General features: G+C 40.1%; 1 protein-coding gene across 3 annotated transcripts in view; it reads left to right on the top strand.

Moving 5' to 3' along the window:
• The window catches only part of abr (ABR activator of RhoGEF and GTPase), a gene marked incomplete at its 5' end in the record, with an annotated part of 129052 nt that overhangs the window by 64710 nt on the left and 53740 nt on the right, over nt 1-10602 (top strand). Inside the window, 7 exons of one of the 3 annotated variants that reach the window (XM_083910742.1) lie at nt 542-655; nt 2391-2531; nt 4706-4827; nt 5677-5845; nt 8230-8349; nt 8490-8565; nt 8659-8763. In XM_083910742.1, the coding sequence (XP_083766868.1) occupies nt 542-655; nt 2391-2531; nt 4706-4827; nt 5677-5845; nt 8230-8349; nt 8490-8565; nt 8659-8763 (847 nt within the window). The remainder of the gene's footprint in view (nt 1-541; nt 656-2390; nt 2532-4705; nt 4828-5676; nt 5846-8229; nt 8350-8489; nt 8566-8658; nt 8764-10602) is intronic. The other 2 variants (XM_083910741.1, XM_083910743.1) reach the window with 2 other exon arrangements.

Below are 10602 nucleotides of genomic sequence, written 5' to 3'. Positions count from 1 at the left end.
GACGGCGGTAGGTGGCGCCACATGCCAAAACATGAAAAAAACATGATTTGCAGTCCGCAAAAATATTTTTTATAATGCAAATATTTTGTCTGTACTGTTGTTGTTGGTGAGCTCAGTATGTTATATGAACATTATTCCTGAATCTCTGTGACATATTAGGAGGATTTTATGGCTTTTTATGCTTTAGATCTATTACATAATGCACCTTTAAGATTGACAAAGGACAACACATATGATACTGTACTATATAGGTCCAGCTTGGGAACAGCAATTACCTAAAATGCACTGATTCTCTGTTCATCCCCGCATGAAAGCTACAGCATCATAGGTTAGTGCACGTTTGGGTGCCAACTCCATGTCTCACTAAAGGACAGCTCAGCAGCGCGGAAGCTTGCTGTCATTAAGCTGAATGTCAACCTAAGAATAATCATCAGTCGGACTGTAATTGCCGTGTTTAGCCGAGTGTGGGCTGAGTGTGAGCGTTCGTTCTTGTACATGCAAGTGGAACCGTGACCTCCTGAATGCGTGTGTGTGTGTGTGTGTGTGTGTGTGTGTGTGCAACACTGAATCACATCCCTGCACTTCTTCTTCTCTCCTCACAGCTCTTCTTTACAAGCCAATTGACCGCGTCACCAGAAGCACCCTGGTCCTTCATGTAAGTATGACGCTTTTACACTCAATAATACGCTTTTTTTGTGTGTGGACTTTGAGGAACCGACCCTTTAATTACCCATAACACGGATGCTCTATATACACTCATATGTAAATAAACAGATACTGCATTTAAACTTGGATACATCAGTATTTTTAAAGATACAGATGGATAGATCTCGTCACATGAAAAGGAGTAGGCAGAACTTCTGACTCCTGATACGACTACTTTATCCCATCACCAAATATTTACATATTTAGTACTTTATACAATATTTTTAATGTTCTCAGTACAACACAAGAATACATCGGCTTTAAACACGTCCATTCACGTCATACACAGTGTTCACAGTATACTGAGTGTCTAATTACGACAGTATTATGTCCCAAATCAAACATGATACAGTCGACTCTTTAGAAATGACAGTTAGAATGGAAATGAAAGTTTTACTGGTGTTATGCATTAGAGAAATTAATTCACTCTGCCATCTGCTCCTTCCTCCCGTGCCATTTTCACAAGTTTCACGAGTTTTAATATTGACAGACATAACTTTTTACAGTACAAAGTGCACTATCTGGGTTCACTTCATCTTCCCATACATGAGGGAATACACATATTAACCTCAAAATGGCCACTATGGTTATTGAAGTATGCAAATTGAACCACAGCGAGATATGGCACTATAACGAGGCAGCCATTCCGATCTTTTTTTAAACTGATTTTAGACCACTTTTAATTCTGCAAGGTTATTGAGAAAGTAGTTTCTGACTGAACCAATAACCGTCTGCAATATAAACCCTTATTACGACGATTTCAAATCAGGTTTTTTTTTGCCAAAACCACTCACTTTTATGAGAATGAAGTACTGAATGACATCTGCCTATAAACCGCTTTGTTTTAGATTCTTTGTGTGTTTGTGTGTGTTTTTCCTCTCTTTAAATTTAGATGAATTTAAAGGTGCCATATGTAAGAATGTGGCCTAAAACGGTTACTACATACAAATTCAAAATAGCAAGGTCTTTTAGGTTTCGTTTTCTGACGTAACGAAACGGCAGCTGAGATTCTACTGACTGCAATGATTGGTAGACGGCGGTAGGTGGCGCCACATGCCAAAACATGATTTGAAAACATAAACATGATTTGCAGTCTGCAAAAGATTTATTTAAATTTTTGCAAATATTTTGTCTGTACTGTTGTTGTTGTTGGCGAGTTCAGTTTGTTATATGAACATTATTCTTGAGTCTCTGTGACATATTAGGAGGATTTTATGGCCAGTTGCTTTAGATTTATTACATAATGCACCTTTAATTCTAATCATTTTTTGGTGTTCCTTTAAAGCACATCGAAAGGCCGCTGCGTTCGATCATGTGCAGTACTAACACATTTGCCTTGCCTTCCCATAAAACGTCCACCTGGCATCTTTTGTTTGATTATTTAAATGAAACTACTATTGACGCTGTTTTATGAAAGGAGATAGTGCCAGTCATGCTAGCAGACCGGCATCAGAGTTAATTACATGAACGTGTTTGCATACAGCTGACAACAACAACAATATTTGCATCCGAGGTGTGTGTGTTTTTCTGCAAAAGTCATTCTTGCCATCTAGGAGGCTCTAAGGATAGATAGATGGATAGATCGATCGATCGATCGATAACTTCTTTGCTCTCAATGTCCTTTTGTGTTTGTGAAGGTGTTACGAATGTAAAAGAGCACGTGTCCCATGTTACCTGTGTTTCAGGACTTACTAAAGCACACGCCTAAGGACCACCCAGACTTCCCCCTCCTGCAGGATGCTCTGAGGATATCTCAAAACTTTCTCTCCTCCATCAATGAGGAGATTGACCCTCGTAGGACGGCGGTCACCACACCCAAGGGAGAGGTGAGCGTGCACGTTTTTAATACTTCTAAACTTCGCGGCTATAATATCTGTAGGATGCTTTACTTACGTAGTATTTTCCCCGACATGCTCCTTTTTCTCTTTTAGCTGATACAGTAAAAAAATAGAGTATCATGAATGGATAATTGATGAGCAGAGAGCGAGTTGGAGGGACGGTTTGGTTCAAGGTGAAGGTGGGATTATGTCAGAGATCCGCTCCGATGGTGATGGACAGGTCGACCGATGAGGTCAGGCAGGAGTCTCTGTGGACTATGTTGTTTGCAGATTATATTATAATCTGTAGTGAGAGCAGGCGGCCGGTGGAAGAGAGCCTGGAGAGGTGGAGGTCAGAGCTGGAGAGAAGAGGAATGAAGGTTGGAAGGAAGATGCAAGTAGAGGTAATGAAAGTGGATGAGTTTAAATACCCAGGGTCACCTGTCCAGAGGTGATGGACAGTGCACAAGAGAGGTGAAGAGGAGAGAGGAGACGAGAAGAATAGCAGCAAAAGTCAAAGGTTGAAGATGGTTCGGTCACGTGCAGAGCAGGGATAGTGATTTTTTATTGGACAAAGGATGTTGAAGATGCAGCTGCCGGGCAGAGAAAAAACCACAGAGACGGTTCATGGATGTTGTTAAGGAGGACGTGAGGACAGTTGGTGTAACAGAAGAGGACACAAGGGACAGGACATGATAGAGATATATGATCCGCTGTGGCGACCCCTAAAGGGAGAAGCTGAAAGGAGAAGAAAAAACAGGTTTCGCTTTTTGAAGGTATAAAGTCGTGTTTATTGGCAGATATTGAATATACTAATTATACTACTTAAAATGATGTTTGTATAAGTGTGTCATAGCATTAAAATAAAAAAAATATTTGGTTCTCACAGCTTTAGAATAAGCCATTTGAAGGCTACAGTCTTGTGCCGCCATGTTTCTACAGCAGCCTTAATCCACAAACCAGCCAGAGCGTGTGTGTTTCATGTTTTGAAGCAGAAGTGTACTATGACAGCAATAAATAAAGATATCCGTTCTGGTATGCCAAGGCCACCGTATCTCCCTGACCTGTTTGCTACCATCTGCAGTCCGACCAGTAAATAACACCTTGTCGTCTCTGGACCTTGAAGATAATCCTTTGTAACTTGTGTTAAAGCGGCAGAGCTGACACTGATTGCGGTTGATCTTGTAAATAATGCAGCAGCCTTCATATTAGAATTAGAATGAGTTCATTTTGCACACACTAGACACATTTCTGTGTCTGAAGCTTATGAAAACCCTGGCCCTTGACCCTGACCCTCTGGTCACAAGACCAATTCCTTTCCTTTTGGCCTTGGGCTGCCCTACAGGAGAAAGGTGAGTGAAGGTTTCACTGCAGAGGAAGAAACATTCATCCCTTGTCCAAATGAACACCAAGTTGAATGACATTTCAATATCTCGCCTAGTTTTTATTGAAGTTTAAATATGAGCAAATATGAGTTTTAAGGCCAACTCATGGCTGTTTAGAGCGGCAACTAACATTCTCACGATTAATCAAATATGTGTTTGGTCGATAATATGTTGATCGTGTGTCCCAAACCTCGAAATGATCATGTTCATGTTGTCTTGTTTTGGCAGTTTTAATGTTTTTTTTGAGAAATGGAGCAATGAAACTAGAATATAATAACTTTTAAGAAAGAAAACAAAGAAAAGAAAATCAGAAAGCTTGAAACCTCTAAATCTGAATGATTGGTTTTAGTAATATATTTTAAATAAATTAATTGAATAATCAAGGTTTGATTCAAAGACGTTAATGTTATTGTCCACGTGTCCTGTCTTCAGTTTGGGGTAAAAGATGTGATGAACAGGTCCTTATGTTGCAGCCACATTTACAAATTCAAATACTGTCTAATAATTAAGGATCAGAGAGTTTGAAGGACAATATTTCTGACAAAAGCAACAACATCCTCTAGAACTAAACCGAATCTATCTGTCTTGAAACCTGAGATGCCATATTAAAGAAAAAAATAAAAGAGCTAAACAAACAATCTACCTCTTCTGCTCAACCTTGATCAAGTTGAAAAACAATTTCTTTTTTTTCACTCTCATGTCCTTCAGTTGTTGCCACGGTTCTGTTCTAGTGTTTTTACCGTCGTTGGCTGAACGCCGGTTAACAGAAAAAGTGTTAACCTATGTGTTTTTTTCCAGGCTCGTCAGCTGGTGAAGGACGGTTTCTTGGTGGAGGTGTCGGAAAGTTCCAGGAAGTTACGGCACGTCTTCCTCTTCACCGACTTGCTGCTCTGTGCCAAGATGAAGAAAACGGCTGTGGGGTGAGGACATTGACACCTTCATGTTCCACATTTTTCTCTCCACGTGTCACTCAGTTTACACATCAGCTCTTTGTGAGTGAAACGGGAGGAAAATCTTGTCTGTGACTCTGCAGAGGCTACAAATGAAAGATGGATTTTATTCTCTCTGACGATTAACTTTTGTCCGCGTGATTTGTAGTCATCTTCTCTTATGGTGGCGCACATGGTGTTGCAGTAACAACCAGTCCTGTTATCCTACTATTATGGTCTATGGTTACAGGCAACACAACCAAAGACACAGTAAATGCACACTGGGTTAAGTCACTGTGGTGTTTTAATGCCGTTGAATCCCGTCATTATCTCTGCTCTGTCTTTTTGGGGGAATGAATCATATTCACGCTGACTTCACTGCCACATGTTTTCAAGCTTAGCTTCAGACTTTCTTCTGTTGTACTACTATACTTACAAGGGTGACGGGAACATGAATTGATTGAGTGCTCTGTAAAACAACGGTTTTAAAAAGAGAGAAGTGTGAAAAATTGATGCATTTCTTTTGTACTTAAAAAAAGTCATTTCTTTTCTCTCTGAAACCATCATGAGTTGCTGTTTGTTGGAAGTACACGATCAAATTCCAATAAATCAAAAGTAATATTGCAATATTTCTCTAGGAAATGTAGTAGAATATAAGTATAATAGAATAATAATGCAAATTTTTTCCAGTACGTAAATAAAAACACTGACATTCATTCCACACCTGCTGGCTGTAAAATGACATTTAAGCAACCAGGAATACAAACAATGAAATCCCACCAACAAATGAAGGTAAAACAACATTTTTGTTCTTTATTCCCACGTCTGTGCGTCCCGCAGTCGTCACCAGCAGTACGAGTGCAAGTGGTACATCCCCCTGGCCGACTTGACTTTCCAGACTCTGGACGACTCGGACTCCTGCCCCAGCATCCAGGTCCTTCCCGAGCATGAGCTCGAGGAGATGAAGATCAAGATCTCAGCCTTAAAGAACGAGATACAGAAAGAGAAGGTAAAACATCCGCTCTAATGCTTTTTTATTTTGTTTGTTTCAGTATGACCGACTGTAACTGTAGCTTCATTATGTACTGGAATGGATTTAAAAGGAATAGTCCAGGTTTTTCCAGAATGCTCAGCATCAAGACTTCCTGCCATTTAACAAAGGGTTCACCTATCTAGGCCTGCTTAAGTCTATGATATCTTAAGACTGGGTTTACCACGTTATCTTGTTGTTGGACAGCATATTATACATAGCATATCATACACTAGGTGAAGTTTGTTTACTGCTCACTCTTCTGCACCAAAGGGTTAAGGTTAAAAATATTGTCTTTAAGCTCTCTGAGATACAGGAGCTGCTGGTCTACTGCTATTACTGTATTCCATGTTGGAGAATTTCTACAAAGAAAAGGAAAAATCCCTCATGCGAAACAAACACCTATGAAATTCCACTTCCAGGTTGTCCTTGAAACTTTTCCAGGAGTTAATCATGGTGTCTTACCGGATTAAGAAACACACAAACTTACTTAAGTGACTCAGACAGGAAGTTTTGGTCTGTGTGTCCACACACACCCAGACTTTTATAGAAGTCTCCACCGTGTCAGTGATTTCTTACTGGAACTGCTTTGGTTCTTTTAGTTGTTGACACCCACACTTTTGTTTATATAGGTGCTTTTTTTCTCATTGGTTTATAATGTGATGGATCATTACTTACAGAACTACTCTACTACTAGATTAGGGATTCTTTTCATAATCTGGCGTTGATATTGATCAGTGTTTCCAAAACATGGAAATGCTGATGTCCAGTTTTCATGATTTCTTTGTTATGTGGAGCAAAGAAACCATAAAATATTCACATTTATTCTGAAAACCTGTTTTAATCCTTTAAAAAACACTCAGACCGATTAAGCGATTATCAAAATAGTTGATGGTTAATTTAACTGTCTGTCTGTTAGTCACCAACATAACTCGAAAAAGTCACGGACCGATTTGGATGAAATTTTCAGGAAATGTCTGCAATAGGACCAGGAACAAGTGATTACATTTTGGGCGTGATCCGTACACGCTGACGGCGGAGGTCTGCGCTCTCCGAGTGCTTTTCTAGTTGAGGAATTGTTTCAGCCCTAGGATACTTCAATTGCTCTCAGCATGTGTATAATATGTTCTAAATTGGTTTAGAACAGTTTTCACAGAAGCTGTAACTGGGTTAATAAATAAAGTTTGGGTCACAAACCAAAAATGATCCAATTTTTAGGATTCCTTTGTTATGCGGAGCAAAGAAACCAGACAATATTCACATTTAAGAAGCTCAAAACTTGTTTATTTTATAAATTGGTTTAGAACATGGAATAATTGGTGCCTTGCTGTAAACAGTCTCTGACACTTCACTCAATTTGCAAATAAATCACAACCTTTGCGATTGGTTAATTGCATCATTTCAATCTGTAAACAATTCATTGTGCTTCTCTAATTTAGTTTCTAAGGGCAGAAAAATCCTTCCCATGATAATCTCAAACTATGGCAGTCACTACTGTGTGTCAGCCATCTTTTTTGATTCCCATCAGTGCTAAATCATTTGTTATGAACGATGCTTTCCACACGTCATTCCTGCTTCTCCCCCCGGGTGAGACCACAGTCAACCCTTCAGGAGCAGAGAGTTCCTGTTATTCCCCTCTCGCCCACTCGGGACACAGTGAGTGACCAGAGCTGGTATTTAGAGTCGGAGGAGGCGAGATCCAGTTGATTGTATCCAGGCACTGAGTCATGGCTTCCTGCTGAGGGTTTAGAGGATGTGTGTATTTGTTTTTTTTCTTCAGTATTTACACAGAACTAAGGTCTGTGAATTATATAATAAGATTAAAGACTGACTGGTGTGGCACAGCCCACAGTTTCACAGGCTTTTCCACAGCATTTCCTGGAAATTAGGAAGGATAAGAACTGGACGACAGCAGGAATGACGTTTTAGCCGTTTGTTTTAGTCAATCCTTGGAAAAAATGAGAAAACAGGAAGTTTGTTACAGGAAGGAATAAGAGGCGATACAAACAATCTGAGAAAAAGTAGCAGGGACACAAATGAATGGAAAAAGGAACAATTTCATGAAGTCTGCCAACTGCAAAGATCACATTGAAACTAAAAGATGCTTCACCCTTCCACAAATTCTTATATTTCAAGTCATTTCATTTAGAAAATTAGGCACAAAAATTATGCTCTTAATAATTTTTATGCACATAATTAACCCTTCAAAATAATAGGTTGCTAGGATGATTGGATTAATCGATTATTAATCGTTTTCTAGGTTTAAAAACATCTATTTTGCTTAGCACACTAAGCCAGATCTTTTTTGTAAATTAAAAACACAAATTAAAACTCTTTCTGTCTGTTTTTTCCTCCGTGTGCAGAAAGCACCGAAGGGTCAGAGCCGCGTGGAGCGTCTCAGGAAAAAGATGAACGAGCAGGAGTCGTGGCTGCTCACTCACTCGCCCACCATCCCGTTCCGCATCCACAACAGACATGGCAAGGTAACTGAAGCGCTGACCTGTGACCACTAGGGGGAGACATGCACTGTGTAATGTCACAGAGGAAAACGCTACAATAAGGACAAGAAGCACAAGATCATAGGTTTACCTTTGTTTTACCAGTTATGTGTTTGTGTATCCAGAGCTACCTGTTTCTCCTCTCCTCCGACTATGAGAGGGCAGAGTGGAAGGAAAGCATCCAGAAACTCCAGAAAAAAGGTAAACACCGGAGGGGGCCTTGAATTGTACAAAGAAAACCCCACAGAAATGTGAAAGTTTGACACTTGGCTGTGTGTGTTTCTTTTTTCTCAGATCTCCAAGTGTGTGTACTAAGTTCGGTCGAGCTTCAGGTCCTGACCAGTTCCTGTTTCAAACTCCGAACCGTGCATAACATCCCTGTCACCAGTAACAAAGATGGTAAGAAACAGTCAAAAAAACCTTTTTTCCCCTCTCTGTCCCTGTTTTGAGTTTAAACTCACACACAGAAAAGCATTTTCTTTTCATTCTCAGCACAAAATAAAGCCACATAATAAGAGAGAGAGAGAGAGAGAGGGGGGGGGGGGCTTTGCAGGAGATGAATCGAGGTTCCAATGTGTTTCTCATCTAGCTCATAGCAGTCAGTGCCATGCAGTGTGTCCTGCATGCGCTGAGCTCCTGTGAGTGTGTGTGTGTGTGTGTGTGTGTTTGCTTTTGTTCCAGATCTTCGCATTGCATAGGCTTTCAGAGGCCGGTGACATTAAAGCCATCTGGCCAAGTCGCTCTGATCTCCTCGACTGGCACAGTCTACACACACACACACACACAATGGCCTTCTCAGTTACTAGAAATCAAAGCTGAAAAATGATTGTTCTCACATGTTTTTTTCCAGTGTAAATACCACAGTCAGGACAGGTGATTATATACTTTTCAAGTTTTTTTGAAGTACATGGCTTGAAAGGGTTTGTAAGATGTGTCAGATTTTATAAAATATACTGTATTTAAATAGGATATTTAAATGTATTTTTAAGTCCTAATCCCCAAAAAAATACCCTTTATTTCTGTTCATAGCATTTTGTATAATATATATACAATGTATTAGCATCATTAGCAGCATACACGTCTTCCATATCCTCTCAGCATGAAATTCTCCTCAATGACAACTTAAAGGTCCAGTGCGTACCTGCACACCTCAAGAAACTACGGTGGCCTTTGCATCCAAAATAAGGATGTAACCACTTTTCCACACTCTCTGCTGCTTCTCTTTTCGTTTGTTTTATGCATCAGGCTTAGCTTAAAAACCGCAAAACACATGTCCAATACATTTCATCACAAGATGGCCGCCTCTGTAAAGCAAGGCCCTTATAAAAGGCTAATTCTATCTCGGTCACACCGAGATTTAATCAAAAAAGTTCACCCGTAAAGACAAAGGCATCGTTTCAGGAAATATCTCCGTCCACACAGAACCCCCTGAAATGACTCGGAACGCTGTAGTACATATGCCAGGACTGTAAGTTGTTTTCCTTTCAAAGAAACTAGTGCAGTGCCCGTAGGAAGTATGTATTCCTATAGGGGGAGCTGAAGAAGATTTTTTCAGTTATGATAATGCATGATAAGGAACGTGGCGCGGCTGACAATCACAAAACAGTTAGCTACGCTAATGCTAATCGGAAATTACAAAGATGTGCGTTGTGCTTAATGAGGTTGCACAGTGTTTGTATTGCGTTAGCCCTACGCTAATGCTAATCGTAGCCTCGCTAGCATAACTTTGGAAACAGGCTTGCCAAGTTAGCCGCAATAAAGTAGCATGCTAATGCTAAATAAATATGTCCTTGTGTATTGGTGAATAGACACCGACTTTCAGTGTAACACCATGTTCTGCGTTGAACCGTTTATAGATAGATGCTTTACAGGTAGATTATACACTTACTGCATACAAACATACGTATAGTTCATATATTTAGACACACTGGTCCTTTAATGTGTAGGTTAAAAAATCCTCCTGTCAAAGGTCATTAGTAAAAGAGTTTGGTTTCAACTGTTAACTACTCGAGCACACATCATCAGGATGTGAACTTGAGCCGTTAACTTGATTAAACCTTCACCTCTCTGCTGTGAAAGAGATCCATCACATTTTCTTAGGGGGGGGGGGGGGGATTTGTTGTTTTTCTCCGCGGAGGTGATTTTCCAGCGTTAAATCAGAACTCTGGCCCCACGACTTTTGAACCCCCTCTCCTCATTATAAATCAAACATAAACACACACACACAAACGGACACAG

This window comes from Microchirus variegatus, assembly GCF_963457635.1.
Source record: "Microchirus variegatus genome assembly, chromosome: 2".
In the NCBI taxonomy this organism is placed as follows: domain Eukaryota; kingdom Metazoa; phylum Chordata; class Actinopteri; order Pleuronectiformes; family Soleidae; genus Microchirus; species Microchirus variegatus.
Note: the sequence above shows the minus strand (reverse complement) of the source record. Positions and strands in the feature narration are given on the sequence as shown.